This window comes from Mixophyes fleayi, chromosome 3 (assembly GCF_038048845.1).
Source record: "Mixophyes fleayi isolate aMixFle1 chromosome 3, aMixFle1.hap1, whole genome shotgun sequence".
Classification (NCBI taxonomy): domain Eukaryota; kingdom Metazoa; phylum Chordata; class Amphibia; order Anura; family Limnodynastidae; genus Mixophyes; species Mixophyes fleayi.
The window spans coordinates 168,030,289-168,054,962 of record NC_134404.1 but is presented as its reverse complement, the minus strand read 5'-3'; the positions used below and the strand labels follow the sequence as shown (position 1 = coordinate 168,054,962).

The 24,674-nt window shown below is 39.6% G+C and overlaps 1 protein-coding gene across 2 annotated transcripts; it reads left to right on the top strand.

The window, feature by feature from the left end:
- Positions 1-420: 420 nt before the first annotated feature.
- Positions 421-23,260, top strand: GJB7 (gap junction protein beta 7). Of its 2 annotated transcripts, none has more exons than XM_075202739.1 (2): positions 421-526; positions 20,960-23,260. In XM_075202739.1, the coding sequence occupies exon 2, from the start codon at positions 20,980-20,982 to the stop codon at positions 21,718-21,720; it is 741 nt and encodes a 246-aa protein (XP_075058840.1). In that variant the 5' UTR covers positions 421-526; positions 20,960-20,979; the 3' UTR covers positions 21,721-23,260. The 2 variants fall into 2 exon arrangements, with proteins under 2 accessions (XP_075058840.1, XP_075058841.1); XM_075202740.1 differs by lacking the exon at positions 421-526 and adding an exon at positions 13,928-14,031.
- Positions 23,261-24,674: the final 1,414 nt, after the last annotated feature.

The window sequence follows — 24,674 nt, the reverse complement described above, 5'->3', positions numbered from 1 at the left end:
CTCTGTGCTCTGAAAGCTAGCAAATTTAATATTTTATTTTGGTTAGCCAAAAAAAAGGTCTCACTCCTATAACATTTTGTATTTTTTGACATGAACGTATTTTACATCACATTAAATACATTTTAGAATGTTCTACATGTAAGCAAGTAATATGATTAATTAACTTTTATCTGCTATCGGCAAAACAGTAGGGCTATTCCAAATAAAACAAAAACACTGTCTCTCTCTAGCTCTCTAAAACCTGTTATGTAGCCCAAGCTGAGTTTATTGTCAGTGCGGGTTTTATTTGTATACTAAATATGTGACAATAAGTTACGATGGTGACACTGCCTCTTGTTTATGCTCTTTCGTAACAGTAGAGGTGTTCTCATCTGACTAATACACAAAACAAATGATCAGGTTACACTCGTTTGACTTCCCTTGGTGACAGCAGTCGTGCTCTGTAAAACTCATAGGAAATGGCATTGGTATAAATTTTTTATGCATTTAGCTTGCTGTAAAATCTATATCTTCTTCCACACTACAGGTAGGTTATTGCTCATCTTTTTACATTTAACTTGTATTGTTGTATATTTATTTACATATGTGCAATCAATTGGGAATTTAGTAGGACAGATATTGGCATGAAGATATGACACTATATTGTGTTCAGCATGTAATACACAACGGTGTGTTAATTGTACTGAATGTGAAGCATTCAGAATGTACGTTATTTCTTATATATATACTTATTTTGTTGAATAATTTGCCTGTCATTCATTTTATAAATGCTCTTTCCACTGCATTGATGAATCACTATGCATTACGCTTTAGGTTTATAGATGATGCTGTATGGTATACATCGTCATACAAGACTGTTTGCTTTTGTCAGGGAGAGTTAACAGTGATGTTGCTAAAGTAAGAAAAATAAGTGAATGTCTTTGTGGAATCCTCATTTGTATTCACTGTTATCACTAGTCCTTGCTGCTTATAGCAGTGACAGAGAACAATGCAGTAATTGAAACAGATCAAGAATTGCATCTTTGTGTTTAGTAACATTGATTATTAGCTGTTTAGATTTTAAAGAGAGATCCAATATTTTAACGATCGTTTATTACCTCTCAAAATATCTATAGCCCTGTTATACCTAACCTTTTAAACATGTTCATATAGTTTGCAGAACATCTCTTACAAATCAGGAATAGTCATTGATCAACTCTAGTTGTACTGGGTACTCCTTTCCCACCTTTCTCCTGTTTTCTTGCACTAAAGATCATAATGAGCATGTGTATGTTTAAAACATATATTGGAAAATGAAAATCCTGAAACATATAATGCAGCCGAATGTAAAAGTATCACCAATTGTTTCTACACCTAACATGTCACCTTGAAAAATTAACGTCTTTGCAACTATATTAAACTTAGGTTGCACCAAAACAACCAGTCTGAATAAAATAGTGTAATTTACTATAATAGGCAGACTGGAAATGTCTCAAGGGGTGTCTGGAAGATATATATGCTTTATCCAAGTTGGCTTTGTCTGTGTGTGCATCAAGCTTGAACAGTTTAATTGTACAATTTTTTGGAGGAATGTGAATCGGTGGTGGGTGAAGTGCTGCGCATGTTATTCATACCGACAACAAATTAGAAAATATTTCCTGCTTATTTCAAGATCACATTCCATGGCAATATTTGAAAATCTTGTAGCTTTCTTCCCTTATTGTCCTAATTTAAGACATGCAAATTGGCCGAGGTGCATTACAAAATCCTTTTTGGCGACGCTGAGTGTCTCAGTTTGGACATATGCACCTAAATGTCAGCCAAAGAGTTACATTTGTTTGCAGAATAAAATGGCAGAGTTGTAAAAGGGTAGGAAGTTGGACTTTGAGGGTGATCTTTACATTTATGCACAGTGTACCTCTTCAGAATTTTCCTTCTCTCCACAATGTTAAGCACACGTGGAGGATAACTGTGTACCTTGAGGTGTGCTTGGCAGACCATCTAGCTACACTGTTGCAAATCTAAGGCATTTTGCTGTGTGCATCCTGTTTGCTATGTAGATTGGGTCCAGTCACTTGAGCATAAAAAGTCTGTTCTATCAAGACTAAGATCTACCCCACCAATGAAATATGCTGATGCCCAATGCTTGGGCATCAGCTACTGGAGACCTATTGTCCATCATAAGCTTCAGATGAAAACCCTGAATTAGAGGGACTAAATAAATGACCTAACTGTGCAGTTATTAGCTATGGACAAATGTAACAGTCACACCCTCTGCTCTGAAATGTTGGCATTCATGCAGTTTCACTTTGGAAGAAGGAAGACATTACAATTCCCAGACATTCTTGTTCTCAGTAAGATCAACTGATGCTGGTTACATCAGAATGAAACTCTCATAAAAAAATAATATCATGGGAAGAAACAAGACTTTGATGGAAATGTAATACCCATTTTTTCTTGAGCACTAGAATCTTCTAAATTCATTGTTTGAACAAGATTGCTGCTTTGTTGTCATCCACACAACTGTGCACCAGTATATCATATTCTATGAGTGCTCTGTTCATGGCAAATAGGTTACAACTTGTGCCTCAAAATGCTACTGCCTTGATCTGGTTTCCTGGAGTTCGTATTTTCTTGTAGTGTTTAACTTTAACTTCAAGGCACTCCATGGTCTAAAACATAGAGGGCTTGATTAATGTTCGGACGCAATCTGCACAAACATGTATAACCTAAAAGGTCACATCAGAGCACTTACACATAATCTGTAGCTGGTGCAAATGATACAGCTAAAAAGAATGTACTTAAGAAAAACCCAGGACTTGAATTGGCAGCATCTGTGTCAGCATGCCCTCGACACGGTTTTACTGTACATTGCCTACGTTCATCTTCCCCTCCCTCTCCAGGTCCACCTCTCAAGTCGTAGGCAGTCGTAAGTGTAATTTGCAAAGCACAGATTAAAATTCTCTGATTGAACAACAATCTTCTGGAGGGCTTGCCTCCTAGCAACAGCTAGTGTGTGTTGACAGACTCTCAAAGAACACGCTGACATGAAAGAATTATGTGAAACATATATTTTTTTTTTATATCAGATAGATCTAATCATGGAGTCACTTGATTAGCAAAACCAACTGCCAAGATCCGTTATGCTAAGCCTGTCAGGTTTTTCTGTCAGTGGGGAAGATGGCAGACACTATGTGAATTGCTGGCACCAATAGTAGCAATTTCTCTCCTCTAGCCGTTTCTATGAAGACCTTAAACACTGCGAAGTGCACATTACCATAAAAGTGAGGTTCCTTAGAAAGGGCTCACCAATGAAAAAAATGCCATGGAGATGCTGGGAGAGACTCCCAGAGTCCTCACTTTTATCTGACTCAGAACAAGAAAGACCATATTCTTTCAGCCCTGATCAGAGCAGAAATCAGGGAGTACTAATGAGGCACCCACCACAGAATCCAATAAGAAAAAGTGTGGAGTCTCTCTCTGAAAAAAGGGGAAGCTTTTTTGAGCAAAACAACATTTCCTAGCATTTCCCTTAACAGATATGCCAAATTTGGCTCTGGGAGCTTGATACATCTGCTCAGTTGTGCCAGCCAGAAAGGAGCCAGTCCATGTCATCCAGTGTCATTTTATCTCCATGGCCCCAGTCAAAAGGAAAATGATAGCTACTCCTCTCATTAGGGGGATGTTATACATTCAACCATACAATTGGTGGACTGGGAGTCAGCGACTGTCGCCAGATCTTCGGCATCCACTCACAGGGTTAAAATCAGCAACCTACAGCTGACCAGGATAAGTCTTGAGTGTAGTCTTCCCCCTACCAAATTATTCCACAAAATTGGTCTATAAGACACGATTATAAGGCAATGGATTTTGTTAAATGAGCTTTCTGTACCACCATTAAAATAGAAGAGGACATAGTCCTCAGGAATCACAACAGTCTCCCAGATATTTTAGCCTTAGTAGCCCCAGACATTGACACTGCTTTATTTTGATTTTGATTATAGAGCCAGTGTCCACATATTCTTTCTGATAAATCATATAGGAAGATCCAGTTCCAGATCACTGATGCAGTCAGTCCCTTATTTCTAATGCTCGACAAGGTGTAACAGGAGGGGCAGTCTAATATATATAGAGAAAACCTAATGGCTTTTAAAGTGGCAATGCTCAGGTCCATAAGCAGTGCAGTGCTTATAATTGGTCAGATCTTAATCTTCTGAGATCTTGTTGGCTATCTTAGTTGGAGTGAGCAATCTAGCCCCAAGGTCCTACGAATTTTATCAGTTTTGGTCCGTTTTGGTTTTATCGATGAGGTAAAATTAAGACATACTGCTAGAAAATAATTTGCATATCGAAAGAGAGGCACTACTCACCCAAGAAAGCCCTTTCAGAAGGAGGGTCATTGCTTCAGAACCAGTGGTCAAACTTGAGACTCCAAAGGTTTCCACCACTTCAAACATGGAGTAGCTGCCTACACAGTTTCCACCACAAGTAGAGGAGGTGGTACCAACATCATAACCTCTCATAAGCGAGGTCAGTACCACACTAAATTATCACAACTCTCCCCAATTCAAAGAAGACTTAATTTTTAGCAGATTGGCAAACAATAACTTCAAACAAGTGAGTACTAAGTCAAGAAACCTTTGCAGAGAATCCTTAAAGATCTGGAAGGCTGAGGTGCCAAGACACATCCAATTAACAGCCAAATACTTACCCAGAGAGCAGAATAAATAAACAGACTCCTTGGGCCAGATTTACTAAGCTGCGGATTTGAAAAAGTGGGGATGTTGCCTATAGCAACCAATCAGATTCTAGCTGTCATTTTGTAGAATGTACTAAATAAATGAAAGCTAGAATCTGATTGGTTGCTATAGGCAACATCCCCACTTTTTCAAACCCGCAGCTTAGTAAATCTAGCCCCTTGTCTCATCAGAGACTATTTCTGAGTTCTGCCTCTCTGACAGCAAAGACCTTCTAAAGAACCATGCAGGTCTATGACAATCCACAGGTAGACCTTTTTGCAATTCCTTCTATCGTTCAGACCATATCTAGAGTGTGGTCAACAGAAACATGGAGTATGGACACATTGTCATTCCCATGGATGGTATTATACCTTCCTTATACATTTTCCCCTCCAAACCTCCTCTTGGTGGTTCTCTACAAAATCAGGTCAGACCAAGTAAAGAGAATAATATTCGTCTCACTGGCCTTACAGAATTTGGTTTCCACTGCTTTACCAATTAATCAGAGTTCCAAAGATTCTCTTGGTTTTCCATCAGAATGCTTCTAGGAGGCACTCCTACAACAGCTGCTTCACTCTAGATGGATGGCATTATTCCTGGAATGCTAACAAAGGAGTGTGACAGGATGGACCGCCTATGCCACCCTGTTTGTGTGTCGCTGGTAACCGGCTAGGCTTCCTTGCCACCGTCCCTTTCTTTCTCCCAAATGCAGTAGGAGTAGGCTTTTTCTGTTGCCACCACTAGGCTCCTTAGGGGCACCTAGACCTGTATCCTTGTGGGTAACTCTCGCTGCTCCTGTACCCCCTTGCTGGTATACCTGACCTCTTGCCTTAAGATCAGGTTGCTGTTGGATGGTTCCCCCTGGCCTATCACACTGGCCAGAACTGCAGGGTAGCAGGCAGAGCGTTGGTACTAGACGCTGGATCCCAACCTCATAACAGTCTAATAACGATTGATTAGATTGGGTCTAATCTGTAGGTCACAGGAACTACAGCAGGCAAGTAGGCGTCAAAGTGGGTTCCTTGAGCAGTGATGTTTATTAGCTCAGGAAGTCCTGAAAAGGACAGTTATATTAGTTTGAGGTACTAGTGATATTCAACAAAAAAAAAGCACAGATGGTATAATGATACATAGTCAAACAGAGCTCCTTTATATATATATTCCGACACAAATCCTGACAGGGGGTAAACCACTTTTCAGGCCAATGTGTACCCAAGCACTCATATACATGGAATATTGACATTGTACTGTTATACCTAGAGTCCCTTTACAACCTCTCCTTGTCTATAAACTTACTCTCTATGAAACTGGCGACTTAATTGGCCTTAGCACTGGCAACCAGAGGTACTGAATGTCCTTTATACATATTATGGACCCAAGGTTTGGTCCAGACCCCTGCTGGCTACCATATTCTTCTCAAAGGTAAAACAAAAACATATAAGCTGGATCATCCAATTATTGAATTTGATACAGTTACAGATCCCATTGAAGTGAGCTTGTGAATAGTGGAATATTTAACTGCCTCTTTATAGTTCAAATAATATTTTGTGAGGCTGTCACCACCCACCAGCTGCCAATCTCTTGTCCCATAGATCAAATAGAGTTCACAGGTCATAGATTCCTGTAAACTCTTGTAATGCTGTATCCATGACCAGAGCCATAAAATTCAATAGAACAAAACAAAAAAATGCATTCTTCTGAGCTGAATATTAAAACAAAGGGAATGACCAGAAAGACAAAAGTAAATAAAAAAAAATGTCCAAAAAGGTCAGTCACTCCTTTAAAATAAACACATACTTACCTGGGAATAAAGCCTTCTCACTTAGCTCTTGGGTGAAGTGAAAAGGAAGCACACTCTGTTATGCACGTTTTGTCGCTATCCAATAACGATTGTCGAATCTCGATTTGTGTTTCCAACGCACAAAGATTTATTCTCAAAAAGTAGCAGAATAATTCAAGCGAAATAATAATAAGTACAGCCGTTACTTATCGCAGGCGCTCTATATCATGTGAACAGTCATTCAGGTCTGAAGTCTGTGGTCAAAGATGACTGCTCACTAGATGAAAAGCTCCTGCTGATATGCAGACAGAGATACAGTAAAACAATGCAGATGATGTGGCTTGCTTCTATTGGTCCTGGTTTCAGTAGGGTCCAAGATGTAGCAGATCGTAGGCTAGTTTAAACCAAAATATTCAAAGGTGGGAGTCATCTCTCCAGGGGTTCTGCTCCGACTTTCCCACCAAGAATCCAGTGTCTCAAGTAGTCTATTAGCATTTTATAGTCAGTATTACCATAAACATTTATTCCTTAAAATCGCTAACTAGAGTATGCAATGTGCGATCTCTTCGACGAAGAGACCGAACAACTGCTGATGAATAGGGGATTAAAATGATATGAGACATGACACATTTTTGCTTTAACCTGAACCACATGTTTTACTAACATGCATATAACTTATAATATTAAACATGAATACTACTATATTTTGACACAAATAACTGTGTTGCAACTACAACTAATGTGTACTATTTACAAATGTGTGTATTTGTGAGAATGTGTATAAAAGAGTTAAAAACTGTTGCTGCCACGTGTTGCGGCTGGGTACGCCCTTCCACGCCATAGTGTGCTCTTCGCATCTTTTTAAACAAAGACAACCAAGTTTGCTCGATATTAATTGAAATTACTTTATCCAATTTGCTGACTTATACAACTCAAAAACAGAACCTTCTGTATTAGTATACTAGGCTTCCCCTATAGCCTTAGAATATGGAGAAAACTATTAGAAAATGTGGTGAATATTTAACCTCTAACTGATAATTATTTTAGTAGAAACACCAAGCAAAGAGTAGTGTCACAGTGGCCATTGTTCAGGTGCAGACCGAGAATAGCGGAGTTTATTTCCATGAGCAATTGAGGAGCGGTCTTTCCTCATCTAAAAATCGTTACTCTTTGTACTGGCGATTGTGAGATTTGACATGCAGAAAAAAAGCAGCTATGGATTGGAGTATAACAGCACTGAATATGTGTGTGTGTCAGGTAAATTGTCAGATAGATACTGTTGATTTATGGACTAAATAGCTGTCAGAAGCAATTGACAGCAGATTGCTAGAGGTAAATTAAAGGTGTGACATCCTCCAACAACATAATGGATGTTTATAAAAACATATTTGAACAAAAGGTGCTTTTCAGCTGTTGTTTTTTTACTGACATCATTGCTGTGGAAAAAAATTCCAGTCTGACACTACCCACCTTTCCTTCTCAAGTTACAGGCATTGTAAGAGTCTAAACTATTTTCGTTTTCTGGCTCCTTGCCATAAACAACCAATGATGCTTGTATACCAGAGTATATGTGTAATGTTTACACCTGCCACATCATACCCAATGTCAGGGAAGCTATGTCTATTAGACCTATCTGTAGGAAACATCTAATGAATGGATAAGAGGTCTAAGAACAAGTACAAGTAAGGAAATAATGATTACCATAGTGAGAGAGCAGAATTCATATAATTGCTTCGGTCTGGCATGTTAATTAATCAGATCTAAATTAAGATAATAATTACTTGATTTGGGATATTTCTCTAAAAAGAACAAAGAGAACCAGCAATGGCTTTAATTAAATCATATTTTAAACAGAATATTTCTTCCACACTTTCTAACTTAAAGCACATTAACTATATTTTAAATAGAGATGGTCACTGACCCCCGTGTTTTGGTTTTGGATTCGGTTTTGTTTGGTTTTTTTTTGCTATTTTGTTGGAAAATCAATGTTTTTGGGCCTAAAATAACCCAATTTAGTGCTCCAACTGTTTTAGAGATAAGTAATCTAATTGTTGAGGTAATAAATCATCCAAAAAAACAGTTTAATTCTTCGTTGGTAGGCCTTCATTAATTCTACACACAAAACAGATTGTCTTCCTCTCCATCTATGCATATTGGCAATGCAGCCATCGTCTTTGGATGTATATTACACCCTACACTTATAGTTAAATATGTAAAGAAATGGAAAAAGGCAGTTTGCTTTCTGTCTCTATAGGCCCCCCTCCACTTGTATAAAATACAATAAAATTCAGCCGTTATAGACTGTACAATATTAAGAGAAATGGACAAAGCCAGTTTGGGGTCACTCTGTCTATGACACCCTACCCTTAAGGATAAATTGCCCTAACAGCAGCCTTTCAAGATGGTACGTGATATGGAAATGCCACAAGTCCCTTTCCTCTTTGGGGGTAGATTGCACCCTATACTTACATAGAAAGTTTTAAAAAGATGTTATCGTTATCATCTTCAGCTTCATCCTCACCCTCATCAGTGTGTACGTCATCATCACAGACTATCAATTCATCACCGCTTGAATCCGCCATTAGAGAACAGTCAGTGCTTGGATGTCTTGGATGGTGAAGGCCTTTCTCGTAGAAGATGTAGTTCATTTTTATAAACATCATTTTCTCCACATTTTTGGGAAGTAACCTTCTATGGTGATCACTGACTAAGTTCCCTGCTGTGCTGAACACTCGTTCAGAGTACACACTGGAGGGTGGGCAGCTTAGGTATTGCAAAGCAAGTTTGTACATGGGTTTCCAAATGGCCTGCTTTTCTTCCCAGTAAGGAAAGGGACTGTCTGACATTTCCATATCAACTACCTCTTGAAAGTAATCCTCCACCATCCATTGCATGTTTATACTCGTATTGGATGGAGTTATGGGCAAAGTGACACATTTTTTTGAAAAATCCTTCAAACCAGCCCAGATGTTAAATTGTTCTGGTCTGCCCCCTGTGTCTTTCCTGCTTCTTTTTGGGAAATTTAATTTTTTACGAGCAGCAGCAGCTTGAGAAAGTGAAGGAAGACACGTCGTCAAGCCGAGGCCCAGTTCAGCGGCCAACTTGCTGAGCAATAGCTCCTTGCAAAAGTTCACATCTCGCTCACTTTCAAGTAAAGACTCAATGTAGGTTTTAAACCTTGGATCAAGCACAGTGGCCAAAACGTACTGATCCGAGTTCAAGATCTTAATAACTCGAGGATCATTGTGAAGTGAATTAAGTACTTGATCGACAAGGTCAACATACTTTGCTGAATTGCTTGCTTTCAGCTCCTCCTTCATTTTCTCAAGCTGCTTTTCCAATAGTCTAATTAAAGGAATGACTTGGCTCAAACTAGCAGAGTCTGCACTCACCTCACACGTCACAACTTCAAATGGTTTCAGCACCTTGCACAGCACTGAAAGGATTCCCCACTGTGCAAGAGTGAAATACATCCCCCCTCCTTTCCCAATGTCATGGCTTGTGCAATATGCTTGGATGGCTTTGCGGTGTTCCTCCATCCTCTGAAGCATGTACAGGGTGGAATTCCACCTAGTTACCACCTCTTGCTTAAGTTGGTGGCAGGGCAAGTTAAACTGCTCTTGGAGCTGCTGTAATCTCCTACATGCTGTGGCTGAATGCCTGAAATGGCCTGAAATTTTACGGCCCACCGAAAGCATCTCCTGCACCTCACGGTTATTTCGTAGGAAGCTTTGCACCACCAAGTTGATGGTGTGAGCAAAATAGGGAATGTGTTGGAAATCACCCAGCTGTAATGCTCGCACTATATTGTTGGCATTATCAGAAATGACATACCCTGGGGAGAGTCAGAGTGGTATAAGCCATGCATCAATCACATCTCTCAGTTTGCGTAACAAATTGTCAGCCGTATGCCTGTTAGTGAAGCCGGTGATACAAAGAGTGGCCTGCCTGTGACAAATGTTACGTAGTGGTGTACATGCTGTTGCTGTTCCTGCTGGTGAAGGTGAATGACCAACCCAGTGGGCTGTCACAGTCATATAGTCTTTCGTTTGGCCACTTCCACTTGTCCACATATCTGTGGTTAAGTGGACAGTGTGCAGAATGGCATTTTTCAGCGCAATCTCTACATTTTTACACACTTTTTGGTATAGTTGTGGAATTGCTTTAAGGGAGAAATGGTGTCGCGATGGAATTCTGTAACGCGGACACAAAATCTCAATTAACTGTGAAAAACCAGCTGCGTTTATTGTGGAGATTGGACGCAGATCTAACACTAACATTGCAGCCATGGCGTCTGTGATTCGCTTAGCGACTGGGTGACTGCTGTCATATTTGCTTCCCCTCGCAAATGATTGTTTCACAGTTAATTGCTGAAATGTAGGACTGCTCATTTTCTTGACATGCCTCTGGGATGACGATTCACCCCCAGCAGCAGCAACAGCAGCAGCAGTGGGACTAACGCTTTCTTCAGAGGAATCAATAATAGTGCAGCAGTCATCCAGCCTTAAGTGGGATGCCGGGCTAACTCCGAGCGCTACTGAGGATATTGATGAGGATGGTGTGGTGGGTGTATTTTGTAGCCGTCGGGATGTCGGTGAGCGGAGGGTCTTAGCTGATGATGGAGTGCTTGTATTTTTTTGGGAAGAACTTTCAGCTTTTCCCAACACTTTGCCATGAACTCTCGTTAAATGGCGTAACATAGACGAGGTTCCAAGATGGTTAAGGTCCCTCCCTCGACTGACTGTGGCTTGACATACACTACAAATGGCTATACAATTGTTGTCTGGATTTGGGTAGAAATAATTCCACACATAAGAAGTGGATTTTTTGGTTTTATGCCCAGGCATGACAATGGCCTTTTTCTTGTCACGTGCCAGAACTGCTGCCACTAGTGCAGGACTTACACAAACAACCTCATCCTCATCAACATCCTCATTAGCGCCCTCGTCGCCTACACAAATCTCCCCCTCATCCTCTTCTAATTCCAAAGTGGCATCCTCAATTTGGGTATCACCGGCTACACTCGGGCTATTAAGGCACACATCAGCAGAATGCTCACGATTAGACATCCCACTGTTGGATGGACTCTCCAAAGGGATTTTTGTCATTTGTGAATCAGAGCAAACATTCTCCTCTAATGCCTTACTGTTATCTTGCAGCTCGGCTTTGACGCATAACAGTAGTTGTGCACCAATTGTAGGCTGGGTAACTTTTTGGGATCTGCCACTAATAGCCAAAGGTGAAGGCCTCATTCTCTCTTTGCCACTGCGTGTGTAGAATGGCATGCTTGCAATTTTTTTTTTATCGTCACTTAACTTATGCTCAGTTACACTTCTTTTTCGCTTCAATACAGTAAATTTTTTTGGGGTTTTTGTTTTTTGCACTAATTTGGAAACACTCTGTTGTTTGACATCGCCTTGGCCAGATGACGTACTGGGAACACTAACATCAGGACTGGTGACAGAACCTGGTTGCTCATTCTGATCATATGTGGACTGCTTTGAATCCATTCTGAGCGCAAAGCACTGGGGAGTGCTAAAAATTATTTGGTAGATACTGCTGACAGATATGACTTTTGACAGCCAGAAATATTTATGCACAATTATGGGGGACACCCCAAAAGCACTGAGGAGTGCTAAAAATTATTTGGTAGATACTGCTGACAGATATGACTTTTGACAGCCACAAATATTTATGTACAATTATGGGGGACACCCCAAAAGCACCGGGGAGTGCTAAAAATTATTTGGTAGATACTGCTGACAGATATGACTTTTGACAGCCAGAAATATTTATGCACAATTATGGGGGACACCCCAAAAGCACCAAGGAGTGCTAAAAATTATTTGGTAGATACTGCTGACAGATATGACTTTTGACAGCCAGAAATATTTATGCACAGTTATGGGGGACACCCCAAAAGCACCGAGGAGTGCTAAAAATTATTTGGTAGATACTGCTGACAGATATGACTTTTGACAGCCAGAAATATTTATGCACAATTATGGGGGACATCCCAAAAGCACCGAGGAGTGCTAAAAATTATTTGGTAGATACTGCTGACAGATATGACTTTTGACAGCCAGAAATATTTATGCACAATTACGGGGGACACCCCAAAAGCACAGAGGAGTGCCAAAAAATAATCGGTAGATACTGCTGACAAATATGACTTTTGACAGCCAGAAATATTTATGCACAGTTATGGGGGACACCCCAAAAGCACTGGGGAGTACCAAATATTACAAAAATAAAATAAACCTCTATCCTCCTCTCTTCTCTAGCGCTTTTTGTTACAGCAATTGGAATAAGAATATTGTATTCTCTGTCCCTGCTCTAATCAGCCTGTGACTACACCCTGCTCTCTCCCTCTGTCAAATGGCGATGGATTGCTGTGGAGGCGTGTATTTATAATGTTGAAGTATCGCGAGAACCGAGCCACGAGATCCGACGACGTCACGATGACGTTCGGCCTCGATTTGGATTCGGAACGGGCGGGAGAGTACCGAGCTGCTCAGCTCGGTACTCGGATACCCAAAGTTCGGGTGGGTTCGGTTCTCGGGGAACCGGACCCGCCCATCTCTAATTTTAAACTTCCCATATTTCACTATGACATCTAATTTGGGACTTATTATATCTTCAAAAGTGTATATATATCATAAATACTCTGCACTCACCAACTGCTCTACAATCAGACCCACAAACTTATGAAGAGCTTGCCACAGTGGTAGAGAGGTTTTGTGCTTTATAGCAAATGACCGAAGCACTTGTGTTCGTGAGAAAGCCAAAGCCACGTCAAAAGCCAGGTTTGACAATCCTTACTACAGGATCCAATGGTAAAACTGCTACTGATAGAGGGTCGGTTTAAAGGCGTCACTTCAGGTCTGAGTGTCCTAAACTAATGGAACCTATTGACTGTTGCACATGTTGGGCCTGCTTGTCCAAGCTGTTACACTAGGAGTTACACCAGGAAGTTCTTGCTTGTTCCAGGTGACTGTGCTTATCAACCAAAACCTTGTATTGGCATTGGTTGACTTGAGTGAGCTTACATTGGTTTCCAGCTCTGCCTAGCCCAAAACCATAATTACTCAGCTACCCAAGATCAAGGTCCTGTACATATATGGGACAACTGAGTACGAGAGAACACTTCTGCCAGTCACACTTAAAAACCAAAACAGCTATGGTGGTGGCTGCCATAGTGCCTAAACTGCCATATCCACTTATTCTTAGTCCAGATATGTCACTGTTTAAAGAATTCCTTGGTGAGTAAGTCTGGCCGGACATGCCGGCAACGATACAACGGTCTTAAAGGATCTGCCTAAGAAATCAGAGCAGCGTTGGTTGGTGACGTTGTGAATGAGCCCTTCCAACCTGTTGGCGAGTATATGGACTGGTCCGCAATAAAAAATTTGTTTCCTTGCAGGACTTTGCTCGGGACCAGCTTATCAATGCAACTTTAGCACATGCATTTAAAATTGTGACGAATTGTGTGAATTGTGGACGGTGTAGCAAAAGCTGCCTCAACTGTAGAAGGTATACCATATTTTGCTATTAAACATAACTTTCTGTATAGAGTTGGTTGTCTACAGTTGGAAAAGTAGAATAGTTAATGGTTCCTCAGTTTCACGTACCCCTAGTGTTAAAAGCAGCACATACACGTCTGTGGGGGGCATCTGGGGAAAGATAGAACAAGGGAACGAGTTCTGCTCAGGTTTTACTGGCTCGGTGTACACATGGCAGTAAAAAGATATTGCTGGTCCTGTCCCATTTGTCAGAGAACCTGTCCCAAACCTCTTATCCAAATACCAATAGTACAAGTTCTGTTTGAACGTATAGCTATGGACCTTGCAGGGCCACTGGAGAAATTTGGTCAAGGGCACCAATATATACTAGTGGTGCTTGATTATGCAGCCTGATATCCAGAGGCAGTTCCCCTACGGAACATGAAGTACAGCTCCATAGCTAAACAACTTGTATTGATGTTGACATGCTTGGGACTTACCAATGAAATTCTCATGGATATTGGGCACTCCGTTCATGTCCAAACTGATGAAGGACATGTGCCAATTGTTAGGGGTGATGGATCTTTACACATCCATGTACCATCCACAAAAAGACGGCTTTATAGAGCGCTTTAACTGCACACATTAAAACACATGCCCTGGAAAGCCGTGGAGTAGGAAAAAAAAAAAAAAAAAAAAGAAGATTGGGACACTTTTATCCCATATTTAATGTTTGCCATCCGTGAGATACCTCAAGTCTCAGGAGGGTTTAGTCCCTTTGAGTTTTTGTTCGGGAGACAGCCCAGGAGTATCTTGGATATGTTAAAAGGAAGGGTGGGAGCAGCAAGGCCAAAAGGAGCTAAATCTGGTAAAATTTGTATCCTAAATGTATAAGAGGCTGGGAAAGATAGAGGCCATTGCACAACATGTAAAAGAGGCTCAGGTGCAGCAGAAGAGAAGTTATGATAAAAGTGCTGTAGTTCGATCTTTCAAGCCTTGGGACAAGGTCTTAAGTTCTGGTCCCAATACAGGAAAGCAAACTTTTCACCCACTGGCAAGGTCCGTATGATGTCCTAGAATTTCTAGAGGCTGTCGGTCCTGTCAATTACAGGGTCCGTCAATTTGGGGAGGAGAAGGGAGAAACAAATATACAATATTAATCTCCTTAAACCTCGGTATGATAAGGACACCTCTTCTCGGGTAGTGAGTACTGTCATCGAAAAGTGTGTCATTAAAAAATCTAAAGTGCCAATAGAGCCAGCTTTATCTGTTAGAAACAACAGACTGAGGAAATGATATGCCAGAACAGGGATGTCTTCTCTCCCAATTCTTGGGCGTACTTTAATTGAACACAGCATTGTCACTCTGCCAAGAGTTGTCGTAAAGCAGAAACCGTATGCAGACGGGCTGACTTCCCCGGAGGTTCTTCCTCCAAATCGATGTCGACTAAGGTGCAGAAGAAGGATGGAATGGAAAATCCTGTCCTGTATTTGAGTCGGAAGTTACTTCCGAAGGAATAAAAATATGCAACCTTGGAGAAGGAGTGTGTTAAGTGCGTATTGTCGCTAACCAATAACGATTGTCAAACCTCGATTTGTGTTTCCAAAGCACAAAGATTTATTCTCAAAAAGTAGCAGAATAATTCAAGCGAAATAATAATAAGTACAGCCGTTACTTATCGCAGCGCTCTGGATCCAGTGTGCAGTCATTCAATCCTGAAGTCTGGGGACAAGATGTCTGAACACTAGATGTGAAGCTGCTGCTTATATGCACACAGAAATACAGTAATACAATGGAGATGGTATAGCTTGCTTCTATTGGTACAGGTTTCAGGAAGGTCCAAGGGGTTGTCAATCATTGGCTAGTTCATCCTAAAGAATACAAAAGAGGGGGTCATCTCTCCAGGGGGTATGCTCTGCTCTTCCCGCCAAGATTCCTTAGTCTTAAGTAGTTCATAATTCCCTATCATTCATAACTTGTGTATGCACTCTGCGATTCCTTCGCAGAGTGAACCAAACAGTAGCAAATGTTAAGAGGTTTATTATGATACCACACGATATGATTCCTTCAACCTGTTCCATATATTTCACTAATGTGCATATAACTTATATTATAACACATAAATACTACTATATTTCGACATAACTGATTATGTGTTGCAACTACCATTAATGTGTACTATTTTACAAGTATGCGTGTTTGTGTGAATGTATGGTAAAAGACCAAATACTGTTGCTGCCACGTGTTGCAGCTGCGTACGCCCTTTTACGCTGTAGCGTGCCCTTTTACACCGTAGCGTACCGTACGCATCTTTTCAGACAAAGACAACCAAGTTTGCTCGATTTTAATTGAAATGACTTTATCCAATTTGCTGACTTCGACAAGTGTCTCGCCATAAAAAGGGCTACAGAAACTCTGCGCTATTATCTCATAGGCAGAGATTTCTCATTAATAACAGATCATGCACCACTGCAGTGAATGCAGAACAACCAGGAGGTAAAAGCCAAGGTTGGTTCTTGGTACTGCAGCCTTTCAGGTTCTCAGTAGAACATAGACCTGGGATTTTCCATAAAAATGCAGATGCATTGTCATGACACTTTGGGGCCCATAATGTTGTTAAGATGGCCCTGAGTGGGTGTGGTTTGTGTGGATAGTGGGAGTGTTTGGGTGGATTGGGGGTAAGGTTTATTTTGCCTTTTTAAATTTTGGGAGGTATGGTATGGTAAGGACACTGTGGAAAAGGTGGGCAGCCCCATTGAAGCTTACAGTGTAAATTCCCTAAAATACACACACACACACACACATAGGCAGAGAGAGAGAGATTAGGGTGATAGCATTCAATTAACCTACAAGTATGTATTTTGGAGTGTGACAGGAAACCGGAGCACCCGGAGGGAACCCACGCAAATACAGGGAGAACATACAAACTCCACACAGATAAGGCGATGGTCGAGAATTGAACTCATGACCCCAGTGCTTTGAGGCAGAAGTGCTAACCACTAGACCAACGAAGAAAAACTAGCAGCCAGTACCACTTCCCCTCTGAGTCTCTGGTAGCAGGGTAAAAAGCCAGGCTTAGTATATCAAAGATGTCCTAGAGAGAGACTTATTCTAGCATCCGTCCATTTTGTTCATATGAAAACTATTACTTCCATAAACACCTAAGCCAGTGGTTCCCAAACTTTCGTGGCACCCTTAGGGACTCGTTGTTTGTCTTAGGGATGCCTCGAAAAAATTATGGACTGCTCTGCAATTATTTTAAATAGTTGGATCAAAATAACGTAATAAGTATTTAGGTCAGGACAGAAATACCTATTAAGTTGTTTGCAAAAATACACATAAATCAAAAGGAAATATTTTTTTTCTATTATCTTTCTTTCAAAGAACAATTTACAGCACTCATTGACAGGAATAAGATTAAACAAAATAAAACAATATTTGCAAAAATCATCACAATGTGCCCCCTCGTTCATCACAATGTGTCCCCCTTCACATCACACTGTGCTCCCCCCCTTTCCCTCATCGCTGTTTCCTCTCTGTTCCTTTACCTACCTTATACTTGGCCTTTTTTTAAAGTCTTCTTTCTTGAGGCTGCCGTCTGCACCATTCCTCACTGAAAAAGTCAGACGTGATGACATCACACCCGACAGTCAATGAGAGGAGAACAGAGAGGGGGGAGGAGGATGCCGGATTGGTATGGTCTTTGGTTTTTTTCCTTGGACCGGTGGACAAGCAGCCCTGGCTGCCGCACCCCAAATCCACCGGCACACTTTAGGAACTGCTGAGCTAAGCAACCAGCAAATACTATATAGATTTTTGGTCATTCTTAATATATGTATAGTATTATTTGTATACAAGTTGTATAATTTTATTTAGATAGTGTCAGTTTTTATGAATTTACGTAACAACTATTTTTAAATTGTTTATAAGTATTAACATTGTCCAGGGGACGAAATTGCATTCAGTAGCTGAGCTCTAAGAAACAAATGAACAGGTAAATAACCTAGCACTAATGCAAAATATATACTTTGCATACTTCCAAAGCTCATTGACTTAAAATTCCTCTAATACAGGACTGTAAGTAAATACATTTACAGTATTATCTATTGCAGAGGAACCAGCACCAACATTTATCAGACGCACACAGCATCAAGTCTTGGTTTACTTTTATTATTTGGACTACTATTATTATTACTAACATTTATTTATATAGTTCCAGCATATTCAGTAGCGCTTTACAATTGGGAACAACACAGTCATAAAATGAGACTTGGTATTACAGATGGACAGAGAGGTAAGATATCCCTGCTTGCAAGCTTACAATTTATAGGACAATAGGGGGTTTGATACACAAGGTTAAATGCCAATTATTGCATATTGATCCAGCCAGAATGCAAAGGTAGAAAGTGCTTAGTGGCTATATGATCCATTCACACAGTAATGTTGTGGAGGGGGTTGGGGTCAGATGGTTGATATGAGGAAAATGATTGGGGATCATGTCTGTGTGTATGCGAATACTAAACAGCAGCAATGATATTTTGCCTACAGTGCTACAGTGCATGTCTGGATTGGCAAAGGGGTTATCGTTAAGGTGTCCTATTAGTGAAATGTGATTAGTAATATTGCAAATGTTGTTAACAAATAACAACAGCCCACTAGCCCAAAAAAAGGATTCTGCTAACATGTGATGCTGGCAGTTTTTGTGGTTATTTCAGTTAGTTTAAGATACACTGAAATGGAAGGCATAAGTTACCATAACTCCTAAAATTCCTGATTTAGGTCACAACACTGATCCGCCCAGGAAAGAAAATTCACGGACATCCCTCTGCTGCAATTTCAGCGTTCGTTTCTTTGGATCCTAGTCTTCTCTGCTTCCTCTGATCAGTTGGAGTACGACAGGGTGCAGTCTTAGGCCCTCTGCTTTTCTCTATCTATATAACTTATCGTAGAAAACTAATAAGCTACTTTGGATTTCAGGATCATCTCAATGCGGATGACACCTAAATGTATCTCTCTTCCACAGATCTCTCACCATCTGTATTGTCTCACGTTACTGACTGTCTCTCTGCCATTTCATCTTGGATGTCCTCTCACCAACTCTAAATCTTTCAGAAAGAGTTCACAATATTCCCACCAGCCAATAGAAATAACCTACCTGATATTTCTACTTCGGGTGACAATATGACAATAAATCATACCCCTCAAACTTGCTGCCTATTTGTGATCCACTTTGTTCCCCACATACAATCTACATCTAAATCCTGGTACATACATCTAAAAAAACATTTCCAGAAAATGCACATCTCACATGATACTGCAAAAATTTTGTTGCATGCATTCGTCATCTCCCACATTGACGATTGCAACACCATCCTTACTTCCCTGAATCAGATTCTCACCCCCTACAATCTATTTTGCACACAGTGGTTATTGGCTACCACTGCTGATCCACACTGTAAGTGCCTGTTTTTTACCAAATCAAATATAAAATACTTCTACTAACATCAAGGACATCAACAAAACTGCACCAACACACACACGACACCTCCGTTCTTCTGCTCCTACTCCTGTGGCTTTTTTGGGCTGCACCCACTTAGCGAAATTTCCTCCCTCGCAGAAGACTTTCTGCTAGTCTTCAAACCTTCATTCTTTGAGAACACACATTGTCAGGCAAGCTTATCAAATTACTCAACCACCTTCTCACCCTCCCTAGGCTATCCTATTACCACCCTCTACACAGTTCACATTAGACTTGCATGTGTTTCTTTCTGTACTCAATATAAATCACTTTGATTTTCCTCACAATTTGGACAATGCCTTCGGCAGTGTAAACAAAGACCAGAATAATTTTTAAATGTAATTTATATTTTAGGCAGTGTGCTCCAAACTATGGAAACAAACTTTTGGAAACCCCAAAGTGAGTGGAGAGAGGGTTGGTCAGGCAGTTATAGACAGGCCGCTCAAGTAGTTTGGAAGCAAAGGGTAGGAGAGAAATGGGGCAGTTGCTGAAGAGGTAGTGTCAAGTGATAGTTTCTTGAAGAAAGATGAGACAAGCGCTTGTTTGAAGATGGAAGGGAAAAAGCCAATGTAGAGGGATAGGTTGAAGAGGGGAGCTAAGTGTACAAATAGGGTAATGTGACTTTTGGTTGATAAAATGAGTTCGGTGCAGGCAAACATTGTGGCGAAAGGATTGAAGGACTTGGGATGGACGTTATAAAATACTACGAACACTGTCAAGCCATAGGTCTACTTTCTTTTATGCTATCATGGGGCGTAAATATACACACTTGTACCACGAACATACATCTAGCGTAAATGCTACTGTTTGAACATATGCATGTAATTGCGCGTTTTCTTGAGTGCATCTTTTCCTACATACATTTGGGGTGCAAATGCGGCCAACTTTAAATAAGCACCCAAATGTTTGGAAGGTGCAAAGATTTAAAGTTTGTCCCATAAGTTTAGCCTCATTTATGGCTTAAATTAGTCCTGAGTGAGGGGACATCAGGCCTCTTCATTATATGTCACTTTCGTGTGATTGAAGATTTTTATTACATTGGGAAAGTACTCCTAGAAATGCACTTGCTGTGCGAAGTGCAACATTCAAAATGTGTCCTGTAAAAAGTATAGAACAACTTGCCATCTTGTGCTTCGTAGCTGAATTGTTTGTATTTAGTATTATATTATACCCCAGACCATACTTTTACAAGAAACTATTTTATATTTAAACCAGATCAGTACATTTTTAGGGTGCATGTGACTAGGAACTATGCATCTAACAGCATTCAGTCTTATTTCCAACTTTAAAACACAGAAGCAAATCTTTAAAAGCTGGGATTATTGTCTTTGGTTTTGTGACAGTTGCCAACTATTCTTTATGTAGGTTGTTTCTAAAATAGAAATGAGTGCATATTAAGTATTTCTTTTGCATGTTATAAATTATTCATTTATTTCCACAGAATAATATCCCTGGTGCGACATGAGTTGGTCTTTTCTTCGAGACATTTTAAGTGGAGTCAATAAATATTCAACTAGCATTGGGAGGATCTGGTTGTCGGTCGTCTTTATATTTCGCCTTCTTGTCTATGTTGTTGCGGCAGAAAATGTTTGGAAAGACGAACAGAAGGAGTTTGAGTGCAACATCAGACAACCAGGGTGTGAAAATGTCTGTTTTGACCACTTCTTCCCCATCTCTCAAGTAAGACTTTGGGCGCTACAGCTAATAATGGTGTCTACACCCTCTCTTCTTGTGGTACTCCATGTCGCATATCGAGAAAACAGAGAGAAGAGGTACAAGAAGAAGCTATATGAAGATCCAGGAAGCATGGATGGTGGCTTATGGTGTACATATGTTATCAGCCTCATCTTCAAAACAGTATTCGAGTTTGGTTTCCTTATGCTGTTTTATAAGTTATATGGTGGGTTCAACGTTCCACGGCTCGTGAAGTGCGACATGGATCCTTGTCCCAATCTTGTCGATTGCTACATATCCAAGCCTACAGAAAAAAAGATTTTCCTGTACTTTGTAGTACTTACCTCCGGACTCTGTATCTTACTCAATCTTTGTGAGCTGATATACCTCATTTTCAAATATTTTTCTAAACATTGTTTAAAAAGGTATCCTCAAAAACAGACTTGTAACTGCAAGAATCATCAGCAGGTCACAGAGCAGGAAATTACATCTCACTTGCAACCAACTACTGGTGACTCTATGCAATAATTAGTACACTTATGAATACTGTTTTGAAAGGATAGCCCACACCACTTATGTTTTGTAAAGGTTTTATAGTGAACTGTGCTTATTTTTACAGAATTAAAGCAGGTGCCACAGAAAATCTTTAAAGTAGACTTGCCACATTCACAGTGAAGCTATTTTATGGGCTGTTCGAATAATCATGACAATGTAGTCATCATTTCAGTAGGAACCAGTGCCTTATGAAAAGAAGTCAGATCATAGGAAGCAGTGCCTCAGTACTGTACGATACTATTAATGGCCACAGAATTGTTACCTTCACCTGTGTGGAGATGACAGGTCAACATTAAAGAAACAGTTTTTTAACTTGTACTGATGGCTGTGAGTATATCTATTTATATATTTATCATACGACTTTCTGTATCACTAACGAAAGCACATCACTACATACAGGATCTGGTCATGTCAAAAATATGCTTACATTTCAACCCTTTTTTAAACACATTATTTTCAATGAAATAGAAGATATATTATTTAACCAAAGTAAAATTACCACCTTTTATAGTTTGCATATGTATATAAATATTTAATATAAACCAGTTTTTATTTAAGTATGGATAAAATACTTGCGATATCTCTCACTCTATCTATATATGTTATTAGCCTGCCAGTCAAAGATAGTATTAACCAAACCCAGAGTATGAATGCTAATAGCTCCTCTTGCAGCTGACATCTATACTGCCAAAATAGTGTTGTAAATTTTTATGAATTTTAAGTTTGCCTAGAATCAAAGAAAAAAAAAAAAATAGAAATGATGAATAAGGTAGACACTGAAGTTAAATCAGGATATTGCCCTAACGCATACTTGCCTACTCTCCCAGGATTTCCAGGAGGCTCCCAAAGTTCAGGGTGTCCTCCTGGAAGAACAGGCCCCCAACAACAGTGGGGTCATCTTGCCCCCTTACCTCTCCTTCCGGATGTTCCAGAGAGGAGGTTATAAAAGATGGCAAGTATGCCCTAACTTGTCCAATGCTTTACACACTTTAGAGAGCATTAAAAACATATTTAGCAAAAGTTGTCAGAATTACATTTTCTGGGGTTTAGCGGTTTCAGGAAAAAACATTTAAAATATATAACGACAAAGAGTTGCTTGCAATACATTTATACAAAATCATACATTTTCACTTTAGGGGGTACTTAAGATCTTCAATAAACATTTATAGTCTCAAAGGAGGGTATATGATACCAAAAGCTGAGAAGTTCTTCTACAAGAAGTTACATGCAGCCATTCTGATAAAAGCAATTTATGCTGCTTGGTCCTTCCTTACATTTTTGATGCTTCAGCATGAGCACTGTGTATTTCAGACTATGTAGCAGACTCATCCACGAGTGAGGTTATGTCCACTCAGCTATCATTCACCATTTATTCTAAGGTGAGGTTAGGTTTCTGCAAATTCATTTTTAGCACCATTTTCCTGCTTAGGTAGGGCGTAGTATAGTAAAAATGTGGCTACAATAAAAGTAGAAGAAACAAGAACATATAGTTTTTTTTTTAAAAATAAAAGACAAAAAAAACTCCCCACCATACATATGGCTATATTATGTTTTCCCAACCCTGTAACTTATAACCATGATTGTTCTTGTGATAGGTTCTGACCAAATGTTTAAATTAAAAGTGGGGATAGTTAAAGAAGCATGGATGGGTTATATTGTTTTCGTAAGTCTGACTTTGCGGCCATATAAAACCTAAGAAACATGTATAATTTCTTAATGAAAATTAAATGTACATTTTAAAGCATTTTTAACGCGTCATATACAACTTCTTTCCAGACTATGTGCTAGGTCACAGGAGCTACAAATCCAAAATAAATCTGGTAACTTTGCAAAACAAAAGAATGGGGGACAACCCTATAATAACATGATGTGGTACTTGCTCAATTCAGTCTAACATTTGCTTTTACACCATATGGTGTTTTAGAATACTCCAAAGTACTGCAAAGGCAGGCCTGGTTTTTCTGTGTGTGCTTTACCATGTTTAATAGACGTTTCTAAATGTCCACATGTTGGATGGGAGGGTTAAACGCTTTATGACAAGGCACAAATCTAACATTCGTAATCAGAATTCATTAGATAAAATCAATGAAGTGATCAATGCTATAGAACCAAACTACACAACACCAGGGAGGGATAGCTTTAGACCAGATGTGCTAGGTATTCTTCATAAAGACAAACAACGTTCATCAATTAACACATTTAAAACTAAAGATACACAACTTGACCTTGGTTGGCTAGTAGTTTATATCCAGCTCTGACTGTGATACATGCTTTCCAATGAGGATACTTTAAGAACCAGTGAAAGAAATTCTGTGTACAGATTCCAATTGACTTTTTTTTTTTTACCTAAATACAAATATGATGACAGTATGGCAATTATGGGCATTAAAAAACAAAAACTAAATATTCTATACAAGAAAATGTCAGCTTTTTCCTAATTGATGAAAACTATACACAAATGAATTGAAAACTGGCACTATGCATAGATCAGATAGATTTTTAGTATTATACTGCCACCTAATGCACACTAAGAAATTGCAGTTATTTAATAATACATTAAAATGGTGGGTATAAAGTCTTGCTAATAGAGATCATAAAATGGTGGATCTGCTAAATTGATGACTGCTTAACAATGCACTTTCCTTAAGATTATTATTAAGAAGAGGAAAACAAAGTTCTTCCATAACCAAGAATACAAATATTTTGTATTTAGATTTCTTAGTTTTGCTCTACTGTACAACAAATTTGCAACTGTGGTAGGCTTGGTGATCTTGTGATCAGCTCTACTTACCTCACCACAAAAAAAGTCACACTTTAAAAAAAAAAAAAAAAAAAAGAACTTTTGATCTAATGATGCACATCATTTGGTGTCATTTTATCTTCAGTCGCTGTCTGTATCATTCAGGAACCTGAGCACATACGATTTC